This window comes from Cyprinus carpio, chromosome B11 (assembly GCF_018340385.1).
Source record: "Cyprinus carpio isolate SPL01 chromosome B11, ASM1834038v1, whole genome shotgun sequence".
Lineage (NCBI taxonomy): Eukaryota > Metazoa > Chordata > Actinopteri > Cypriniformes > Cyprinidae > Cyprinus > Cyprinus carpio.
The window spans coordinates 22164993-22190450 of NC_056607.1; the positions used below are offsets into that span (position 1 = coordinate 22164993).

At 32.4% G+C, this 25458-nt stretch overlaps 1 protein-coding gene across 1 annotated transcript in view; it reads right to left on the minus strand.

Annotated features, from left to right (window-relative positions):
- LOC109063319 (filamin-B-like) overlaps positions 1-25458 on the minus strand; it is a 94455-nt gene that overhangs the window by 23383 nt on the left and 45614 nt on the right. Inside the window, 22 exon segments of the mRNA XM_042734611.1 lie at positions 1417-1497; positions 2732-2944; positions 3968-4192; positions 5805-5958; positions 6051-6174; positions 7149-7316; positions 7725-7885; positions 9743-9905; positions 10616-10789; positions 11804-12401; positions 12476-12738; positions 13747-13864; positions 13988-14157; positions 14273-14363; positions 14988-15148; positions 15234-15357; positions 16719-16862; positions 16955-17068; positions 18209-18402; positions 18517-18653; positions 22655-22781; positions 23142-23279. Of these exon segments, the coding sequence (XP_042590545.1) occupies positions 1417-1497; positions 2732-2944; positions 3968-4192; positions 5805-5958; positions 6051-6174; positions 7149-7316; positions 7725-7885; positions 9743-9905; positions 10616-10789; positions 11804-12401; positions 12476-12738; positions 13747-13864; positions 13988-14157; positions 14273-14363; positions 14988-15148; positions 15234-15357; positions 16719-16862; positions 16955-17068; positions 18209-18402; positions 18517-18653; positions 22655-22781; positions 23142-23279 (3842 nt within the window).

Consider the following 25458-nt stretch of genomic DNA (forward strand, 5'->3'; position numbering starts at 1 on the left):
AGCCACAGCAGAAGACAAACGTGTGTTAGACACGAAACGCTGGAAGACAGAGATCGGCCCCCAGCACACCTGACAAAGCCCCATAACCACGGTAAACATCTGAGAAATGAGGAAAAGTGATAGTGTGCATAGAAGGAAACATGTTGAGACATTAATACAGATAGATGAGACCAGGAAGATGCATTACTGAGAAATCACACTTTCCCTCCAGGAGGCAATGAGGTAACCGCTATGACCACACTTACAACTGTGTGTTAAGATTAGGTACAGATTATTAAAACATCACTACTGAACAAAACAGAGCGAGTTGACTAACTAGACAGCACTTTAGGAAACAATAAGAGCGAAATTATGTTCTCTAATATGCTTCATTTCAAGAGTTTTTAGCAAAGGCGGCAGATTACACATCCCAGATTATAAATAAATTATTAAAGTGACCAAAAAAAAAAAAAAACCTACACCAAAAAAAAGCTACTTCTAATTCTAATATATGGTTTACCAATTTTTGTGGGCTGTAAGACTTTTTAATGCAGAAGAAGCCTCTTGTGCACACCAAGGTTGCATTTAGTTGATCATAAATACAGTAAAATTTGTGAAATATTACAATTTAAAATAGCGATTTTCTTTTTGTTTTTTAATTTACTGATATTACTGACGATGATTATTATTATTGCGTTTTTTGTGATAAAACTAACTAATTTTGGGTCAAACAAAAAGTTTGGTAAGAATTTTTAATTTTTTTTTTTTAAAAAGTCTCTTCTGCTCACCAAGGCTACATTCAGAATAAATGTTAAAAGTAGAAAAAAGAAAAAAGCAACATTTTTCAACATCATAAACGTCTTTACAGCCACTTTTGCTTAATTTAATGCATCCATGCTGAATAAAATAGTTAATTCCTTCCATTTCTTTAAACAGTAGTGTGTGTTTTTAAAGCTAAGAGTATTAAGTGTTTCACAGATCTGCTTTGTGGTTTTGGAAACTATGTCTATTTTACTTTTTATTTTAACACTACTTTATGAATAAAACTACATCAGGGGAGCAGAGAAGCGCATAATAGTTCTGCACAGTCTGAGGTTAACGTCTTAATAATGACCAATTAAAACCTGGTGTCCACTCCAAACAAAACTAAATCAGTCTAAACACTCAGGCGTAGAGTTTCCCTCTGCTTCTGTCATCAGTGAGAAAACCAGAGCGTGTTCAAGACTAATCAACCAGAGAGGGAGGAACAATTCCAACCATTTCCTGCAAAAAAAAATGAGGCTTGAGTGGTCAAAACTGCAGAGGAACTGAACAGAAACGCCATTAAATGAAAGACAGGAGGTCAGGGACAGAGACAAACATCAGGACAGAGAGGTGAGCGGCTGGAAGCTGGAGCTCAGAGCGAAGGCTGACGAGGTGAGACGTGTGTCTTTGTACCCAGGGCTGGAAGCCGACGCCCGGTGCCGCCTTTTGCTGTTGGACTGACTGCTGCTGCATCATGGGAACTTCATCTGTTGCCTGGGAAATGATATGTATGGACATGAACCTTCAGATGCATGAGGAACACAAAGAAACACAATCAAACGCACACAGCAAATTGTGCCATGCCAGTTGTGTTTTATATTTTGTTTTTTTGGTGGAGGAGTGTGTTTTTGTGTTATAAGGTGTATATTGTGGATATAGATGTGTGTAGTGTAAGTAAGAGTTTACATAAACGTCCTCTTGCAGAAACGCTGAGAATGATTTGAAGAAAAATCTAACTGCAATGTTTCTGTTAAAAATTATGATTGAAATTAAAAACAAAAAAGAATTTGGCTCAAAATTGTGTGATTTTATATTGTATTGTATAATAATAAATAGCAATTTTACAGTAAAAAAATAAAATATTTTTTTTTACTTTTACTGTAAAAATATATATTATACTAGTATTATTTTATTCCAGTAATAGTTTAATTTATAATTATTATAACCTAACTAATATTTAATAATCAATATTTTCATATATTGATATAATTGCCAACATTTTATGTGCAACAGCTGAAAGTGAAAAAAAAAAAATAATAATAATAATAATAATAATAATGCAGCTATAAACAATTAAATAAACATAAATTTTAACCTTATACTGTAAAATTGCTGTGAGTGCACAAGTACTAATTTATTAATATTTATTCTTCTTATAAAACAACTTTTATTTACCATTATTATTATTATTATTATTATTATCATCAAAACTATTAAACAAAAATAATATTACCATTGACTAATATTTTACTGTAAAATAAAATACAGTATTAAAGAAAAATATTAATATCACAGTAAACCTTTAACATATAAATTCTAATACCTTATAGCTGCCTTAAACAGTGCATGTATTTAATTAAATCTCAGCCTTATCATGATTTTGATTTATCGTTTAGCTCTCTGAGAATACATTATGTTTTTAATTGTGTAATGAATTCGGCTTTGAGAGAATCCGGAACACAAAGATGCATGAAATCGAGCGTTTGTATGTGCGTGTATGTTTCAGGCCTAAATCAAAACCTTCCCGTAACGCCAGGAGATATGTAAGCATTAAGTGCGATCATTTGTCTTAATAATGCAAAGAAACTCCCTCTTAATACAGGAAGACCCCGTACGAGCAGAAACAATGAACTCCAGATGAGGATATGATGACACACAGCGCTGAACCGCATCTATTCCAGCTCCTAAAACCTCTTAAGAGCTGATGTTATCAGCGTTTTCTTCTCACCGTGACTTTGAAGGGGCTCCTGGGGATGTTCTCCCCTCCGAAGCGCACGTAAATCACGTACGTCCCGGGTTTAGGAGCCGTGTAGAAGATGTCGAAGGTGCCGTCCTCGTTCTCGATGACTTCAGCTTCCACCTCAGTGCCGTCTGGAGTCACCACGACGCAGGAGACCTTCCCCTTCCCTGCTCCTTTAGTGTTCACCATGAACCCGACCTCCTTCTGGAGTCACCACGACGCAGGAGACCTTCCCCTTCCCTGCTCCTTTAGTGTTCACCGTTAGGCCGAGATGCTCAGGTCCTGAGGACACACACCCCATGATCATGTGTGAGTGACTGCATCGGTGAAGCACTGTTTCCTCTTGGTGTGTTCTCAGTTTTGAAATTTGAGATGCTTGAGATTTAAAAGCGTTTAACAGATTTTAGGGTCAGTTGTTAGTGTGGCAGAACATGTTTTGAATATATGCTTTTTAATCCCACTTATCCGTTTCAGTTCAGTCAAGTTGGTCTAGATTCATAAAGGTAAATAGTTATTAGTAATATTCACCACAAATTAGTATTTCATGAGCAAGAGACTTTGTTACATCAAATACTAGCAGCTCATTGTGGGAAGAGGATGGAAAATGGAAAACTTAAAATGTACTAAAATGCGTTTCCAAAAATAAAATCCAAACCACATACAAATGTGGTCTGATTAAAACAAAACAAAAACCTAAAAAAAAAAATAAATAAACAGATTATGTATTTTCTCATAGTTATTCAGGCTATAAACAATTAAAATAAATAAATAAATAAATATTTAGATAAAAGACTTAAAAATTACAAATCAAAATATATATAAAAAAAAATTATAAAAAAATTAGTTCTAAATTTATTTCAAATTAATTTTAGAAAATGTAAATAAAATGTATAACTAATATAATAGAATAAAAATGTAACAATAAATAACTAGTATATAAATTATAACATTTATATATTATATTAATTTTAACATCAAAACATTTTTATATATTGTATATATAATAAATATTTTAAATCAAATATATAAAATATAGCACACATAAAATAGTTTATTATGAAAATAATAAATATTCTGTTAAAATAAATACATAAATATAAAGAAATCTAATATAAATATCATATTTAAAAAAGGTAATAATATTATTATTTTTAATATATATATACATATATATTTTTAAATATTAATTATAATATAAAAATACATTAGCTGTGCGTCCAAAACGAAGCCTACGAATCTTCAGGTGAGTGCAGACGTACCGGTGACTGTACACTTGCTGGCGTCTCCTGTAGCAGTCGCTCTCACTCTGTATGGAGAAGTGGGGATCTCATCTCCACCGTACTTGATCACAATAGTGTAACGGCCCACCTTATCCGGCACATAGGACACTTTGTAGGTTCCATCGCGGTTGTCCTGAATGTTGACTTTCTTGGGTTTACCATCCTGATCCTGAAACACATGAGAAACCGTCTGAAACACTGTAAATGACACTGAGAGGAGCTTCATCAGTGAGGAACAGGACTGAGGAGGAAGAGATTCCCCCTGGACTTCCTGCTGAAGTTTGGCTTTCATTAGAAGATCATTTATCTCACTGCTGGCCGTTTCGGTCTCGCTGGATGTATTCAGAGTCAGAAACTCCCGTCCAAATGGAAAAATCTGTTACTTCTCCAAAGATAAAATAACATGCTGCATCCAAGAGAAAGATGTAGGAAAGATGAATGTCACAATATGTTATTATGTGATGATCGCAGATCCTCATTCATCTTTTCCACTGCAAGTCAAAAACTGAATCCAAATGTGATTTTCAGCCTGCTGGCTGCTGCTGAAAACTTTCTACTACAAATCTACTTCAAAAAAAAAAATAAAAAATTATATATATGTAAACAAATTATAAAGACTGTAAAATATATATATATATATTTTTTTTTTTTATTTTTTTTTTTTTAATTTAATGCCATAACCAGCATCTTCTTTGTTTTTTTTGATGGAACAATTAAAATAAAAAAAATATATATATAGAAAAAATATATATATATGAATAAAATTAAGCTAATATTTATAATACAGTATTTTGTTTATGAAGAAAGCAATTTAATTTAATATAATTTAAAATGTATATTTTATAAAAATATACTACATAAAATCAAATAAATATAATTTTAAAATCGTAATAAAACTATTAACACTGCTATAACATTAATATTTTTAATAATTATATAACTTAAATTTCTATGAAAATATGCTATAAGTTACAATACTAATTATAAAATACTACAAATAATAATCATAATACTAATTATAGCATTTTTTAACAAATACATTTTGATATGTTTATCTTTATAAAAAATATACTATATAATGGATCATACTTTTAAAATACTACTACTAATACTTAAATATTTTTAACAATTACAATAAAATTTATTTTTTTAAATAAATATGCTATAAGTTATAATATTAAATGTTAAATACTACTAATACTACTACTACTACTAATAATAATAATTTTAAAATGACTAGATAATTTTTGTATTTATTAAAATTTATTAAGTTATTAAATTTAATTAAATTAAATTTATTAAAATTATTTATTAAATATTTATTAAATGCTCAGTGGTAGAGCATTGCGTTAGTAGCTCATAAGGTTGTGGGTTCGATTCCCAGGGAACACATGTTAGGTTAAAAACAAATGTTAGCCTGAATGCACTGTAAGTCGCATTGGATAAAAGCGTCTGCTAAAAAATTTTTTTTTTTTAAATAACACGCGCACTCCCAAAACCACCAGTCAAAAGTTTTAAATAACATTTTTTTAACCTTTTTTTTTTTTTACGTTTTTGAAATAAGTTACTGGAGCAGTAACTTGAGATAAAATAACAAGAGAAAGATCCTCATTAATCTTTTCCACTGCAATTCAAAAACTAAATCCAAATGTGATTTTAGAGTCTGTTGGCCAACTGAAAACAATCAAATCAACCTCATCAATAATAATCAGACGTATTGAAATGCTAATCCGTTTGTCCAAACCACAAGAGGAAGCTGAGACTGGAGACGCAGGACTCACAGTGATCTGTACAGACAGCTGGCCCTCGCCGGCGTCTTTGGCGTCGATGGTGAACTCCACCGGGAAGCTGGCCGAGAGGCCGGTGGTGAGCCCGGGGCCGCTGGCACGCACCTTACTGGCATCATGAGTGGGCTGGACGCGCAGCTTGAAGGGACTGGAAGAGATGTTCGAGGGATTGGTTTGATTTCGAGAACAGTAGCACTCACAGCGCTTGTGAATGGAGCGAGTGAATCTGACTCAGGTTACCTGCGTGGAACTTCCTCGTCTGCGTATTTGACCGCCACCGAGTATGAGCCCTCGACAGACGGCGTGTAGGACACTGTGTGTGTGCCGTCACCATTATCTGTGACTTCAACTGGTTCAGCTATACCTACAAACAACAAGACTATTATATGATTGATCTGCCAAAAGCATAATTACAAAATTATTTACATAATGGTAACTGCTACCAATCTTAGAAAATTAAACGTGCAACACAGTGAGAACGATAAAGCAGCACACTTCTGTTAGAAACAATTTGTTGCATAAGTTAAAAAAATAAATAAAAAATTATACACACACACACACACACACACACACACACATATATATATATATAAAAAATTAAATAAATCACGTTTAAGTATATACAGTGCAGTATGGTAGCATTTAATTCAGAACAAATGCAAAAAAAAAGAATTTATTAAATAAATAAATAAATAAATAAATAAATAAATAAATAATAAATAAATTAAATTAAATCAGAACAAATGCAAAAAAAAAGAATTTATTAAATAAATAAATAAATAAATAAATAAATAAATAAATAAATCTATACTGTGCAGCATTCAATTATTTAATTCAGAAAAAGGCAAAAAAAATTTTTTAAATATATGACCATGAATAAAAATTTTTTAAATATATGACCATGAATGAATGATAAATGCATACATACAGAATTTAACTATATACTGTGCAGTATGCTATTATTTACTGATGCATAAAAAGAATGAATATAAAGAAATTAGTGAATATTAATTCATAAGTGTTTATGTATGCTAAAATGTAAAAAGTATGCTAATATATAATTCAGAACAAAATAAAACAAATAAAATAAATCCACATGAATTAAAAATAAAAATAAAATAAAATATCTACATGCATACTCTGCAGTATGTGAATATTTTATTCAGAACAAAAAACCTAAAATAAATAAATGTTTACATATATACTGTGCATTATGCAAATATTTATTTCAGTAAAAAAAATAAAAAATAAAATAAATTCCCTAAAGCCCCTAAATAATCAAATCAGGGGGGAATCAAATCAGTGCAATGCACAAGCCTTATGTAAATGCAGTTTTACCTTTAGGTCCAGTCACAGCCACAGAGAGAGGAGCGACACCAGCTTTACTGCAGTCCACAGTGAAGGATTGTGGGATTTTAGCTCTCACTCCAGAAGCGACACCAGGCCCAGAGATCTTCACCTTACTGGAGTCAACAACATCCTTCACCGGCACTTTAAACGGGCTTCCTACAACACAAACAGAGATACAGACCTTTACATTCAGACACGGACTAGTGCCTCCATGCATGCTCATGCAATTCAAACAGAGCTATTATAAGAAACGGCAGATAAATAAAATTAACACCCAAGACACAGGAAGCAGATGAGAAGATACACAAAATAAGTCAATGACAAGTAAAAACAAGCCAATAACAACAACTCAGACAAGATTTGTATATACTTTCGTTTGTAGAAACAGGCCGTCACAATGCTGCTAGCATGTTTTATTCACTGCTACACACTTTCTTAAGTATTCTGAGTGAGTTTGGATTTTGAAAAAAAAAAAACATGTCAGGTTGCATCTCTCAAAGCTCTAGCAATGCTTTCTTCAGGCTGCTCGTGTGTTGAAGTGGTGTATTGGGGATAAAAACGTACCGGGAATGTGCTGTCCTCCGTACGTGATGTTGACGTCGTACAGACCAGGCACATACGGGGTGTATTCCACATTACAGCTGCCGTCTTTGTTATCTTTGCAGAACATCTTCGACTCAGACGGACCTTCCACGGTTATTCCCAGTCCACCGATACCAGCTCCTCTGCGGTTATTAACAGTCGGCTGGTTACAGCTTTTCGAGTCAGATAATGCAAGGGCTCTTAATTAAATCTAAATGGGGTTGGGTCTTGTTTTTGTATTTTTGTTCTTGATAGAGTACAACGACCACATGTCTCCAAAAATGTTCCATAGAAAGTTTGGGTTTTCCCTCATGTTAGTATATTTATGTTTTTGATGGAGTATAGTGCTAGGTTTATTTAATTTTAAAAAGTTTGTGGTTGATAGTATTTTGTTAATGTTTTTATTTTGAAATATTATTTACAATACAATTAATATAATATTACAATTAAAATATTAGTGTTATTTTAGCATTATAGTTTTTTATATTTCTGCTACCATTTTAACTTTAATGTTTTAGTAATGTTTAGTTGTGGTGTATTTTTTGTTATTTTTTTTTTGTTTTTGTTAATTTTTAGTACTGTCAAATTTATTTGTGTTTATGTATATATATAATATAATATTTATATATGTATATATTTTTTTATATATATATATATATTAATATGAGTTATATATGCCATATATATCTATATATCACACACATACATTTGTTGTGTATATGTTTTTGAAAATATTGTTTACATGTATTTAAAGTGGTTTGTTGATATACATGTGTTTATGCTATATTTTCATTTCATGTAATTAATATTATAAATATTTATGCGCAATTTAATATTTGCCCATTTCTATAAACATATGTGTGTGTGTGTGTGTTTTGCATTCGTTATATACACATAATTTTTTTTAATATACATTTCAGCACACATACATATATTATTTAAACAAGAAATCTTTTTATTCTGGATGCGATTTTATTTTTTATTTTGTTTGACAGCACTATTAAAATGTGTTTTTTTTTTTTATGCCAGTTTTTTTATTTTTTTATTTTTGGTTTTCTATTTTTCATTTAGAGTAACGATGTTTCAAAATAATTTTTTTTTTTTTATATTTTCAAAATAAGGTAAGATGTAAGCCCAGGTTTTTGTTTATGTTTTTATATTTCAGGAAATCACAGAGAACATAAGGTACCCTTTTAACTATGAAGGAAAAGTCCAGTGGGGTTATTTCAGGATATGAAAATAAGGTAAGTTAACTATAATAACAAATACATTACTTGTATAATTGATTCAAAGACAGATTTTTTCTACAAAGTATGGGAACCATTTGTAAATTAGTTGGAGCCTGGGACTGCCAATATTATGCTGTTTGGATTTCATGGATGAAAACTTCTGTACGATGAGAACTTCTACCAATATGTTGAAATTTGGACATTTGAGCTGCGTTTTTTTTCTCTCTTTCTCTCTACTTTGCTTGTTTTTGTTCTTTCTTTTCTTAAGCTCCAAATTAATGAATGTTATTGATGTCTTTGTCTTTTGTGATTTGCAGTTTGTGGAAAAATCAATAATAAAAAAAACTATACCAACACTATTTTCTATGTGAATGTTTTAAAGAGTAATTTATTTCTGTGATCAAAGCTGAATTGTAGCATCATTACTCCAGTCTTCAGTGTCACATGATCCTTCAGAAATCATTCTCAGTATGAATTGTTCTAATTATCAATATCTAATTATTATTTCTGATCATCAATGTTGAAAAAATGTTGCAATTTGATGAACAGAAAGTTCAAAAGAACATTAAAACTTTTTTAAACATTATTTGTAACACTATTAATGACTTCACTGTTACTTTTGATCAAATTATTGCATCCTTGAAGAATAAAAGTAACATTTTTTTCTTTTTTTTTAATTACTGACCCAAACTTTTGAGCTGCATAGTGCAGGTAAATCTAACAGTTAAATGAAATGACAAATGTACAGTATGATTTATGAAGCTCTTAAACCTGGTGATGATGGAGAACTTGTTGGGTTTGTCGGTCAGTGCTTCTTCCAGACCCGGGCCCTTGGCCTGCACACGTGAGGGGTCACAGCCCTCGCCCACCCCGACCTGGAATGGACTCTTTGGAACCGGAGTCTCATCGTACAGAACCTCCACACGGTGGACTCCTGCGGCGAGCAGACAGAAGAATCTCACTCAGCTCGTAAGAAAGAAAAACAATGGTTTCTCCTGTAGCATCTTGCCTTAACCACTGAGAACGAGCCCGTCACCTCATAAATCTTGCTAAATTAGTAATATTTTCTGGCAAGCTTTATTGCCGTTCTTCAAAATACACAAGTGCATGATGAAACCTGTAGCGTTCCTGTATCTCAAACAGTATATCAGCGGAGGCCAACATCAGTCCTGCAGAGTTTTCTCCAATCTTGATAAGAACTCACCGGCATGTTGCTTTCTAATAACCCTGAAGACCTTTCTTAGCTTGTTCAAGTGTGTTTGATTAGGGTCAGCGGTGGCCTGTTATAAAGATTGCGGGTTAAATTCTCAGGGATTGAATGCACTGATAAAACGCAAAGCTTGCATTACATTCAGCTTGCCGCTTTGGATAAAAACGTCTGCCAAGTGCGTGAATGTAATGTAAACCAGTGTTTGTTGGGAAGAAAGAGTAAATCAACCAATCAAAGAAACAATCAACCAATAACTGTCCGGGCCATCCAATTGGATCTTGTATAATTCATAAATAAAAAAAATAAAAACATAGGGATTGTCCAAGCCATCCAATTTGATTAGAAAATAATTAAGCTGTCAGGCTATCCAATTAGATCTTATAAATAAATAAATCATTTTTCAGACCATTTAAACAGGATGTTGTGCCTCGTACCATTCTCAAACGGTGTGTATTCCACATTATAAGTCCCGTCGCCGTTGTCACTAATAACACATTCTGTAGCAGCACCTGATGGGTTCTTCACATGAGCTTTAATGTGTTTCCCACCAACTTTGGTCAGAGCTCGTGCATCCACGGTGAAGTCGGTCGAGGCCTCCCTGAAAACTCCTGCAGAGCAGAGAGGAAAAGCATGCACGAACACTGAAAATGTTTCACGAAACAATGCATCTCCTCTATAAAAATGTCATTGCCTTTGAATTAATTCATCTTTCAGCAAAACTGTTCTTCAGGGTTATCTGGCACTGAAGGATTACACCATTTAGAGCATGACAACACATGCAGGCCTGCAAAACAACATCTTTTCAAACAGACTGAAAAGTCTCCAGAAATCATGCAAGCCAATATCATGAAGATAAAGCATACAGAAAAACACATTTCATACGCTTTTCCATTGATTACAAGAAAAAGGAAAGGAAAGAAGGTTCTAGAAATCATGGAAGGCAAAAGACAAAAGCTTTTCAGTTGCATACAAGATACATTCATCCTTAAGCCTCTGGTGTCGTTTGGTCCTTTTAGACCAAAAAAAAAAAAAAAAAAAAGTTTGGAAATTTTACAAATTGCTACTTCATTGGAATATTATGAAACTCCATAACCTTTATGGCAGTCATTATGTGACCTCCTCCCCCACAAATTATGGACTTGATTCGAAAAAAAAAAAAAAAAACTAAATGGGCGTAAAAAAAATAGTGACGAGTTGTCTGTGGTCAAAAATGACCGGCACACGAAATGAATGGGAAATAAGCAAAAATATGAAAATACAGAGATGTTTTTGTGTGTACAAACTACAAATCAGCCACAATGCAGGAAAAAACTGCACAACGACGAAGGGATGACACAAGTTAAGCGCTGAAAACGCTGCTCAGTTACTAAGGAATACACAGCTCTGAATATATATATATATATATATGACTATCCAGGCATCTAATGGCTACACCCTGACCTTTCAGATTATTATTTTATTATTTTTACATATATTTTACATATTTACATATTCATTTCACAAAAATAAAATTATCCGGTGAGTTTTGATTGCGAACAACACAAATGTGACTCCCAAAGAACAATACCAGTGGTTAAAAGTGAACATAAAATGGTGTTTTATCTTGATGTTTGTCTCAGTACCTTCTCCTGTGACTCCTGGTCCAAACACCTTCACTTTGCTGGTATCGACAGCCGGATCCACGGTCACTTTGGCGGGGAAGTTGGGGACGGTCTTCCCTCCGTACTTCAGCAGCAGCGTGTACATACCGGCCGTCAGCGGGACGTAGGTGACCGTGTAGGTCCCGTCCTTGTTGTCCAGAACTTCAGTCTTGGCTTTGGCTCCAGAGTCAGGCTCCACCTCCAGGGTCAACTGGCCCGGTCCAGCTTTGGTGCAGTCGACGTTCAGCACGCTGATCTCGCCTACTTTGCCTCGTTTCAGCCCGGATCCAGATGCCACCACTTTGGTGGGATCAAACGGGTATTGGATGTCTGCGTGGAAGGGCGAGCCGGGAATATGAACGTCCTCGAAGAGAATGTTGACTAGATACTCTCCGGGTTCGGTGGGGAGGTACGACACCGAGCAGGTGCCGTCGCCGTTGTCAGAGCACTCGATTTTGGCTTCGGTCGGACCCTCGACGGTTAGACCGAGTCCACCGGTTCCAGCGCCCTTGGTGTCAATGGTAAACTCAGCTGGACTTGCTACAAGACCACCTTTCAGGCCTGGACCGAACGCTTTGACCTGCACAGACAGAACCACTAAGTTCTGATCTCTTCTCTTCTAAATGAAGTCAAATCAGTTTTGCTTCAACATACCTTGCTGGGATCAGGAGGCAGCATGGCTTCAACTGGGAAAGGGCTTCCTGGCACGGGATTGCCATCGTAGACGACCTCCACCATGTAAACGCCCTCCTCTTTTGGGATGTACTTCACTAGACTGGCTCCTTTACCTGGTTGAGGCTCTACCACGCAGGGCACGGACTTCCCTGAGGGGCTGGTCATCTTGACTTCAAGTTTGCCCTGTCCACCTGCTCCTCTTGTACCAATGGCAAACTCTTGATCCTCATCCACTTGCACACCTGGAATAAAACATTACATGGGGTTATGTTATTAAAAAGCAAAAAAAATTAAAAGGTTAATATTAAAATAAAATTACTAAAATATTTTAAGCAACCTTTAAAATTAGTAAATTTATTAATAAAATTACATTAACTTCTGTTTATTGTTGAATAAATCAAATAAAAATTAATTCAAATAAAACCACTTATACAAAAAGTCTTATATAACTACCTAAAATTAAGTAACTAAATTAAATTCATTGAAAATAAATCAATAAATGTATGTATGTATGCGTCAGTTTTCCAAGCCATACACTTTGACTTTTGGTTTAAACAAACAAACAAATGCATTTTCCAGGCAAACCAGTAGGACCTGGGATTAACATTTAAATATTTTTTATTAAATATAAAAATATTCATATAAATATTTTAAATAAATAAATAAAATAACACAGGACTCCATAAAATAACAGGCCACCCAATAAATAAATAACATAGGATTATCCAAAACGAAAATAAATAAATAATTGTAAATAAATAAATAAATACACAATTTTTCCAAGCCATCCACTGAAACTTGGTTTAAAATTTAGATATTATTAAACATAAATATTACTTAAAATAAAATAAAAATAAAAACACAGCTTTCCAAGCCACTCAAGAGGACCTTGGAGTAACATTTAAATATTTATTAAATAAATAAATTCACAATTTTCCAAGCCATCCACTGAAACTTGGATTAAAATTTAGATATTTATTATTAAACATAAAAATTTCTTAAAATAAAAATAAAAACAGCTTTCCAAGCCACCCAAGAGGTCCTTGGAGTAACATTTAAATATTTATTAAATAAATAAATAAATATCATAGGATTGCATAAAACAAAAGAGGCCATTCAATAAATACATTTCTTAATAAATAAATACACATAAGATTGTCTAAAATTGAAATAAAATACAAAATTTAAAATTTTTTAATTAAAATGTACATAGAATGAAAGAATTATATATTTTTATTTAAATGACATACGATTTTCCAGGCCATCCACTTGGATCTTGCTAAGGTCCAGCGGAGCCGCGACACCCACGGCGAAGGGGCTTTTAGAAACAGGGTCTCCACCGAAGGTCACCGTTACCACCATCTCTCCCTGAATTGGTACAGCAAAGCAGAATGATGATGCCAGAAGATAAATACTGAAATATATCTCTTTCACTAATCTGAAATCCTTGAACTGCTTTTAAATGTGTGTTTCTCCATTGCAGATCCCTACCTGCTGGACCGGGGTGTATTTGACAGTGTAGGAATAGTCATAGTTGTCAATGATCTCAAAGTCTTGAACGGCCTGTCCTTTATTAGGTCCAGAAAACTGCACGTCCAGAGGAGCTTTGCCAGCTCCTTTGGTGTAAACGGTGAAGTGTGTTGGTTTTCCACTCTCCACACCTGAGGGTACAAAGACACCGCATGGGAAAAATTAACAGAGAGACTCAAGAGTCATCAAATTAAACCCAGATTCTTGATAAGGTCAAACCATTTATCATCAAACCAGACAAAACACCTGCTCGGGCGAGTCCTGGTCCCTCTGCTTTCACTTTGGAGGCGTCATGTGAGGGATCCACTTTAACACGAAACGGACTGACGGGGATTTCCTGAAACAGATCATTTAAAATGAACACATCATACTTGGAAAGATTCTGAAATCATATTTTTCTGGATTAAAATGGATGTATAAATGAATACATAATATTGTCAGGGGCCATCATTTTGGATCTTGCATTAAAATATGAATAAAATATCAAACTAAATAAATGAAATAAATAAAAACTACAAGTTAAAATAATGGCTTTAAACAAATAAATTATTTAATTAATTAATTTGACAACAAGATTTTTTCAATCCACTTGGATTTTGAATTCATTAAAATAAATATCTTCAAATAATAAATAAAAACAAATACATTTTTGACAATTTTTTTTATCCACCTTGATGGCAAATTTAAAATAAAATAAAACAAACAAACTAATAAATAAATTACATATATTATAACAATCGTTCTGACCATCCAATCATATCTTGCATTTAAATATAAATAAATAGTTTTCAATAAAATCATAACATGATTTTCTAATACATTTGAAAAATAAATGAGTATTAGATAAATATAAAATAAATTAAATTAAAAAAGAATAAATACATTTATTAAAAAAACACCATATTTCCAAAAGCCTGAGAAATAATCATGTTTTCTACAGATCCTTCTGATAGTCACTCACTTGATCAGTAAAAAGCACTTTGATCGTGAGGCGTCCCGCTCCAGGAGGAATGTATTTGACAGTGATGGTGTCGTTGGCATTGGGAATGATGTCAAAATCAACATCCTCTTCCTTATCGCTGATAACATTAGCATCACACTTGATTCCGACGCTGACGTCACCTGAAAAACCACCAACACAAGACACACCGTGTGTAACTCACATGAAATAGCACTGAATTTAGTGAATGCAGTAAACATGCATTACCTTCTCCAGCTTCAGTGCAGTCCACGGTGAAGTGCGTCGGTTCATGAGCCTTCAGTCCGCTTCTCTCCACTCCTGGACCGAACACCTTCACTTTGTGAGGGTGGCTTCCCTTTCCCACGTTCACCTACAGGAATAAAGCCTCCTGCATGTTAATGACACCAAGTCATGAAAACACACAGCTTACAGACTTCACCGCACATTCTGAGAGAATCAAAAACAATGCAAAGCAAGTCTAAAAACATCTGATGCACTTTCAGGGTGCAGAAAGGATTATAAAAGTCAGAAAGATTATTTGAAGCGTTTACAAACGAGTTCTTTTTCCAAGATAACCAGGAACGTGCAAATAAACACAAACTCATAAATCACACACAACAAACATTAAAACATTTAGTATTAGAATTTATTGAATGCAACATTTTTGAATCAAACACTTATTGCATAAAAGTAAATGAAAAGTCCCCTTTTCCCTTCTCTAAATATAAACATGTTAGTACTCAGTTTTTCCAGAGTTTGACATCGTGAAATGTTTGCATGATCAGTCAAGTAAAAGCAAGTTACATTCTTTAAAACTGCGCGGTGAGTTTGTTTTGTGAAATGATTTGTAAGGACCACAAAAGCATGAATACAGAGTGACGTACGAGCAAATGTTTACGCTGAACTTTAAAAAAAAAAAAAAAAAGGAATAATGCTTCAATTCATGTGTGCATTTAACAAATACTAATATTAATTCAGTCAAACTTATTTTTGTCCTTCATTCTGCATTAGCGAATATAAATAAGTTAGTTCTATAGTAAATATTTGATCACATTTTTTAACTTCTGGAAAAAGCAACTCTGGATTGCAAACACCACAAACCACCATCTCGCAGTCAAAGCAGTCAGTGTATAATATTATAATCTAATACAATTTCATAATGTGCAAAATCTTTGGAAACATTAAAAAGTCATTTAAAAATCACTTAATGTTACAAACATACTGAAATGCATTTGGATTTTGTGCTTTTGCATGAACAGAAATACTCTAAGCTATGATGGATAATTCTCTTCATTAGAAATAAAACAGAATATATGAAAAATAATATGCATTAAATGAGATACGAGTTACGGATTAAAAAAAGTGATTATGCAGCAAAAAAGAAAAAAAAATTTTAAAAACAAAAAGTCTTAAGAAACATGCAATGCAATTACAAATGATTTAACTAAACATTTTGTAACACAATGTGCATTTTGCAGTTTCATTCCCTAAAGCCAAATCACCAATGCAATCTCTCATATTCCACATTAAAGCAAACAACTGAAATTATCTGACAGTATAGCAGTGGCGCTCCATAACGGAGGTGGTTATGATGATGAGCGGTTTATATTTGGCTGTTGAAGTGTTAGGAGCATCAGCTGTAGTTTGTGTGATTAGTTGCTCTAGTGTGTTAGTACTGACAGCTGAAGTGATAACGGTTCTGCCCTCGCTCTCGCTCTCGGCCGCTCTTACCCTGAAGGGGCTGTTGGGAACACTGACGCCTCCCCAGGTCACGGCCAGCGTGTGTTTGACGGCCGCGGTCGGCGTGTACGAGCAGGAATACACATTATCCCCTTTGCTCTTCACCTTCACATCGATGGGGACTCCATCTGCATCCTGGGAAACAAACGAAGTCAAATGCAACATGAGTGAGTTCAGTTCTGATTGGCTTGTGTCGCTCATATTTCTCAGCTGATGCTCGGCCGAACCTGTGCGATGATTCTCAGCGGGCCGTTCCCGGCATCTCTGGCCTCGACGGTGAACTCAGCAGGTTTGTTTATGATACAGCCGGACTTCTCCAGTCCTGGTCCATAAGCCCTGACCTGCACACAAACACATGTGAAAAACAAACGTGCCTAACAACCTAGTCAACGCACAAATCCAGTGTCCTTTCAGCAAAAACAATACTATAATTTGTATTTGTTTAATGCATTTTATTTATTTCAATTCTGAATTAATTATCTTTGTTATCTAAAGGATGTTTGTGCTTTTGCAAGAACAGAAATATTCTTTAAGCAATGATGGATAATTCTCCTAATGAGATACAAAACAGGAGAAAGCAACAGATTAACTGATTTAAAATCAAGGCATTGAATCTGAATCTAAATTACTGATTTAAAAGTAAAACAAATTACGTTTTTTTTTTATTTAAATAAACAAATTACAATAATAAGAAAGTTTTGAGAATAATAAGAAATATTTTACAAAAAATGCATCAAATTAAATGATAAATTGTTTTAATAAGTCTTATTCAACAGGTTACATCATTATTGTAATTTTCATCATTCATTTTTATTATAGGTTTATAAGCTTTATACGTTTTTTTTATAAGTTGGTACTACACATATCCAAAATGTACATATTTTATTTTAGAAATATAGATTAAAAATAGCATTGCATTTATTGTGAACTATTTTATATTTCTCAACAGGTTATGATCATAGACATTTTTATTTCAATGTTTTATTATTTATTTAATTTTAATTTTTAATTGTTTTTTTAAGCTGGTACTACACATTGCTGTAAATTAAATATTTTATTTTAAACTGTGGCAATGCAATCTAGATTTAAAAATCAAAAATGAAAAATTAAGTTTAAAAATTTTAATTGAACACTTACATAAATTAACCTTTTGATAACAGACAAATTTTTAAAAAAACATTTATTGCATCAAATTAATTGATAAATTGCTTTAATAAGTCTTAATATTCAACAGGTTATATCATTATTGTAATTTTTGTTATTACAATTTTCAACTTTTTTTATAGGTTGGTACAATTTTATTTAGATTTTAAAAAATTGATTAAAAAAATTACAATAATACGACTCACTAATAATAATTACAAAAACCTTCACAAAATATCCTAGCACACATTACAATAATAAGAATTTGGGGGAGAAATGTCATGAAACGAATGTCATTTCTTCTATATATGATGTATATTTTCCACTGCCTCATGTACCTGGTCAGGATTGTTGGCTTTGTTATCAGGGACGATGAAGGCCATGAAGGGACTGTCCTCGATGTCTTCATCATCACACATGACATGGACTGCATACTCGCCCGATTCAGTGGGCCAGTACCTCACGTTACACGAGCCGTCGTTCTGATCCTCACACTCGATCCGGGCCTGAGACGGACCCTCGATGGCGAAGCCTACAGCAGGGAAAGAATTTACATAACAGGCTGAGAAAACATGTTGTGGATCCTGATCTAAATGTGACTACTGTATGATAAAATGTGCCACGTGTCTGATCAGAGGACTCTCACCGAGAACTCCAACCTCAGTCCCGATGGATTCAGCCACAAAGTCTGCAGATTTTCCCACAACGCCTCCCTCCAGACCCGGACCCCACGCTCGGATCTTCTGCGTTCCGGCCTCAGGGCCCACCTGAACCTCGAAAGGACTGAACACAAGACAACAAACATTATTAGAGATATATGTACAGTACAAGTTCACATCTAGATATTATTTAATTCAAAAACCACAAAAAATAAATATTTTGTATAACAAAAATAAGTGTGAAGAAAAAGTGATAATATTTACAAAAAAAATAAGGAAAAATTAAGAAACTATGGATTTAAAATAAAATAACTTTTCATCATTGTTTATTATTTAAATTGTTGCAGTGCAATCTATGCAGTTTTAAAAATTACAAAATAAAAAAAAATGCAAAATTATATATGTACAAATAAAATTACAATAATTACAAAAATTTACAAAAAAATTACAATGAGATAATTAAAAAAATAATAGTAAAAATGCAAAATGCAATGCATTAATTTTTATAAATGAAGTATATTTTTTTCACAATTAATATAATGCATATTTAATACATTCAAATTCTGGCAATGCAGTCTATGCCGATTTAAAAATGTACAAATAAAAAAATAAATTAAACATTTAAATGAAATCACTACAGAAATGAAACATTTTTGGAAAAAATTACAATTAATTTTTTAAATTGCAGCAATGTGTAGCACCCACTTTAATCTTTACAGATTTACGAAAAATAAATAAATATTGAATTTAAATAATATAAACAGAGTGAGAAATCAATATTAAAATTCATAAATGATAAATGATTAAAAAAAAAATAATAATGCATTATAATAATTATAATTTTGGGGTAAAATGTGCTTAATTGTCATGCAAATAATGTGAAATTACCGAAAATCTTTATGCAAAGTGTGTGTTTCATTGACTCTTCTTAATGTGAGGTGAAATAAGACCAGATAAATTACTATGTAGGTCAGCACAGCTTGAATGTCAAATTGCCATTATAATATATGTCAAATAAGCGCACAGCTAAACACCTTCTTGAACCGAACGTGTTAACCTGACAGCTCCAGCAGCACAAACAGCGCTGATGTGATGTCTCTAGTTAGTGAGAATGTTCCATTTCCAACACAAACACACGTCAGACTCTACGTCAGCGGAAACCTCCCATCAGAGAGAGTTTGTGTTAACAGAAGAAACACAGCGGGGAGAATATTTCACTTTAATAGGGTTCACGGCTCTGCTTCCCTCCATGTGTGTGTGTGTGTGTGTGAGGCTGACGTCCAGGTGAACAGCAGGCCGATTGTCTTCAATGCAGTCCGTCTCCTTCACTCAGCCATTTCGGCTCCAGCAGTGCAGCAATCTGATTGGCCGATCCGCCATGCATGTGATGCATGTGAAGGCCACACACCACGGCATCTTAAAAAACCTCCACCAAATGCGAAAAACAGCTAAAAAAGGCATTTCTGGTGCTGCAGCAGCTGCTTTCTAGCACAAAGCAGCATGTTTCTGCAGAAGCGCATGCGGAGCGAAAACAAATCCAGCTCTGACAGACTCGCACAGGAGAGCATGTCGTCATGCTGCTTTCCTCCAGTCGCACACTAATGAGTCTGCTTGGCAGTGCACACGACCTACATATCAAGAGCAAAACCTCATCTACAATTACAATAATAAAATCATTCATGCTGTGATAGATCAGCATATATTTGTTTTTACTGGAAATTCAAACCAGGTATGTTTTATATATTATGCACCAGTGTTATTTCAGTTTTATATACTATACTATTATAGTATTTATTACTATTTTGATTTAGCTTTTATTAAGATTTATCACAGTTTGAGTAATTTTAGTACTCTGACTCCGAATTATTTATCTAATACTTATATTTAAATTTTTTTTCTTTTAACATTTCTATTTAGCTTTCACTTATACTTATTTCAGTTTTTCAATTTTAGTACTCCAATCTTAACTTAAACTTATTTTTCATCTAATACTTATATATTTTTTATTTTATTAGTTTTATTAAATAAATATTTCTATTTACATTTAGTTTACATTCATTCAAGTTTTAGTATTTTTAGTACTGCAAATTCTTTTTAATTTTAAGTTTCTTTTTCATCTAATACTTCGTTTTTATGTTTCTATTCTATTTAGCTTTGAATATACTTATTATAGTTTTAGTAATTTTAGCACTAACTTTTTTCATCTAATACATTTTTTCATCTAATACATACAAATTTTATTAGTTTATTAAACTTTATTTATTTATTTATATTTAATATAAATATAAATTATATTTAATTATAGTCTATTTAATTCTATTTATTCATTTTAGTAATAGTTTAATTTTATTTTATTTTATTAGTTTTTAAATTTCTGTTTAATATTTCTAATTTATATTTATTCCAGTTTTAGTAATTTTGTTACTCAACCCAAAATTATTTTAGTTTAGTTTAAGTTTTTCATTAATTCTCTTTAAAAGTATCTCGTTTATTTTTTGTAAATATTAATATTTAGCTTTAATTTATTTTTATTTCTCGTTTTAAGTTGGCTTTCCATCTATTATTTACTTTTATATATTTATTTTAATTCAGCTTTATTCCAATTAATAAACCGATTTTAACAGTTAACAATAAAAACACGCTCTGTACTTTAAATATAATTTCCTCCATAATCCAGTGAATGAAATATTTTACAAATGGACGGTCATGTAGTATAAACTCTGTCACACAGTCTTACATCATACTCAACATTAAACCCTTGCACATGTACAAACAATTCTCTGATGATCCTTAATGACACAATTTGAACACAATAGATCCGGTCTTGATTTGAATCACAGCACACACACAGATCATCTATAACACAGACCAAATACACACATTTACCCCAAGCCTCATGTGTTTATATACGACTATGCCTTCATACCCAAACAATCAGGATCAGATTTATCCGGTTGGCAGATGTGAATAACAGTGATGCAATGAGACACTCAGAACATCTGGAGCCTGCACAACAGCACTGGTAGCACTACAACAAACACTAGCACTGCAGAAATCACTGCAAACTCAAAAGGAAATTATATATATATATATATATATATATTATATAAACTAAGCCCATTTTATAACCTTTTATGCATTAAATTGTGAAGAAAATGTGATATTATTTTCATAAAAATTAAATGCATTTTCTTTAGAATTAATGGGATGCAAACTGTTAATATTTTTGAATTGTCAATCCAGCCTATGCAGATTTATGAATAAAAAAATTTGTTTTAAATTAAAAAATTACAATAACGAGAACCTTTTGAGAGTAATAAGTATATAGTTCTATTAAATATTATTTAAATCACGGCAATGTGTAGTACCCACTGCAGATTAAATGTAAAAAAAATGACATTTAAAATAAAAATTACCATAATGAGAACGTATTGAGAATAATCATTCTAAAAAATCCTTTATTTAATGCAATGCAAATTATTTAAACATTCATTTTGTGCAGTCTGTAGCATCCACTTAAGATATGCAGATTTAATAAAAAAAAAAATTAATTTAAAAAATATTTATGTTAATAATACGCATGCTAATAAGCACCTAGTTAATAGTGACAACTGGTCCCTATACTAAAGTTATACCTCTTAATTTATACTGTGGTAAAGTGTAGCACCAACTTTAATTAATGCAGATTTAATAAACAAAATTCTAATAAAATTAATTTAACTAAAAATATTATTTTTAAATAATTTAAAATATGTAAAATATTACTTATACTGTGACAAAGTACCCACTTTAATTTACACAGATTTAAGAGTAAAATCTATTTTAATATATTTAAAATGTTTATAATATTAATTTATACTGTGGCAATGTCTATTTTCAACTTTTAAAAAATCTAATAAAAATTAAATTAATTAAAATAGTATTTATATTGTACTAATCTCAATGCATAGTGCCCACAATCTATGCAGATTTTCTGAAAACAAAAAAACAAACAAAAAATTCAACTGGTAAGTTATGATGGGTAACACTTAAACAGAATTCGATCAGAGCACAATGGAGTGATACGTGAAGTGGCTCTGGGTTTGAAGGTGAAAGCTGCATGAGTTTTAAAGGTGTGATGGGTACCTCTTGGGAATGTGCTGTCCAGCCCAGGTGATGCTGACGGTGTATTTGCCAGGTGTGTGTGGACAGTATTCATACGAGTAAACACCGTCTGAAGCATCCTTCTGTTTCACAGGCTCCTCTAGACCTTCTGCAAGACAGGAAAAACATGAGAAACTTCAACTGTTCAATCAGATTCCACAGAGATAAACTGTGTCCTCCAAGACCCAGCGGGGTCAGTGTGTCACAGTCAGTGGAGCTGACGCTTGACCTGCTTATGAAGACTGATGTGTGCAGAGTCTGGGAAACTGTCCCTGCTCCCTCCAAATCATAAATCAACATGAAAAAGTGCCATGTCAACTCATTACTGGAGATTACTAGAGCAGGAGACATCGGGAAGTTTCTCAAAAAGAGGACCATGTTTAGAGTTTTGTAAGCTGCTCAAGCAAGCGTCTGTAACAGGAGAAGATGATTGTGCATTGAATCAACGGTGTGTTATTTATTCACTCACTGGGTCCTTTAACGGTGACCTTCAGATCTCCACTGCCAGCGTTACGGGTGTCCACCTTAAAATCAGCCACCTGACGCGCTCTCACCCCTCTGGGCTGCAGACCTCGACCGGTGGCTCGACACGCTCCGGGAACAGACGCTGAAACACACACAAGCTGCTGATTTACTGACAATTAATGACAACTATTCATGTGCAAGTACTAGCTGTGTATATGTTAATGTCTGAGGCACGTCTTCGTGGGTAAAACTGAGTTACACAAAATACAATTGAAAGTAAAAATACAATAAAAATAAACTAAAATAATTTTTACATATGATGCAAATTTAAAAAATAAATAAATAAAAAATAAAACTTATTAAACCAGTCCTTAAATGAGCTTACTACAGTACATAAAAATGTTGCCTATGTGCATTAAAAGTGGGACACTGAAATAAAACGTTTTATTAAATGTGCAAAAACATTTAAAATCTATAAATGAGATTATTAAATATTTTTGCATAAGTAAATAAATATGCAAATAAATGTAATTTTACTATAAATTTAAATTTATATTTTTTTTTAGATATTTATAATCAGTATAGAATATTGTACATATACTAAAAAACAAAGAATACAATTATCTTCATATTTAAAAAATAATTACTTTTTCTTTACTATTACTTTTATATTTCTAATTCAAATTACACACACACACACATACATATATATATATATATATATGCAAATGTATATGAGAATACAGTACATGGACCATAGAATAAATAATTAATAAATAAAATATGCAAATAAATATTTTGCTATACTATATTTAGAATAAAATTATTATATTGTTATATATTTATAATATAAATGTATGTAATATGAGTACAGAATAGTACATATACTATAAAAAAGAAAAATTATAAGCATTAAATATTCAAATCTTATTTTCCCTTTTAATATTTATATTTCAAATAGAAATATTACATTATTATATATTTAATTACATAAATACATATTAGGATAGTATACAGCACATAACACAAAAAATATATTTATTTGCATATTAAGTGAATATGCAAATACAATTTTACCATTCCCTTTTTATAATTGTAAAAAATCATTTTTATATATTTTAAATAGTGCATATAATATAGCACATATACTATAAAATAATAAATATTTATTTGCATATTTAATAAATATATGTAATCTGTATATACACACTCCGTCTTTTAAAGTGTATGTACTATTTTATACTCGATGTTGGGAAGGTTACTTTAGAAATGTAATAGGTCACATAATAAGTAGTGCAACTATTTCAATTACTTTATTAAAGTAATGTAACTTTTCTAAATTTCTAATGTTTTCAACTGATAATCATTTTCAATCATGCAAAGCAGGGAGGGTTAACCTTACAGAACTCAACACTGATTACGATCACTTTCGAAATCTTTTAAATTTTAAAGCACAGACACTACAAAATCAGACTTTAGCACCTCTTTTTAATTTATTCTAGATAATTCTGAGGTTAAATACAGATTTAAAACCATAACAATAAATATTTTAATAGCTATACTGTTTTTGAAATCAAATCTTTGCATAGCTATGACAGAAAACACTGGCATCCAACAATGGCTTGGAAAACAACAACAACAAAAAAGTATATAGACTACATAAACTCAAGTAGGATGTATTCAGATGTGACCCCCTTTGTAATCATTAAATAACTGTAATTTAATTACACGTTGTTTCTCAGTAACTGTAACTGATTACAATTACATTTACATATTTTGTAATTAAATTACGGAATTTAGTTACATGTAACAATTTACTTGTATATTACATATACATATATACATTGTTTTTTATATGCACATAAATATATTTTAATTGTAGAAATTTATACCTTGCTTTATTATACATTAAACTTATAGACAAATAAAAAAAAATTGAATACTTATTTATTTGCATAGACAATTGAAGAATGCAGTTAAAGAAAATCAGCATCTGTCAGCCAATCAGAATCACAAACTCAAAACACATCACGGTATAACGAGCTTCAATCATCCAAAACCCTTCAAAACCCCTCCCTAAAACGTCTGCACGGCCTGCAAATGAAATGAAAAATCCCTCTGCGTAAGATCACACATTCAATTAAACACTCCAGTATTACCCTAGCATTATACAGTATGGAGTCCTGTAATGTTTCCAAAAGCCCACAGAGAGCGAACCCAAAGCCCACATTCAGTGTAACAGCATCTCTGACAGAGAGAGAGAGAGAGAGAGAGAGAGAGAGAGAGAGAGAGAGAGAGACTGGATGAAGTCTGCTCTCTCT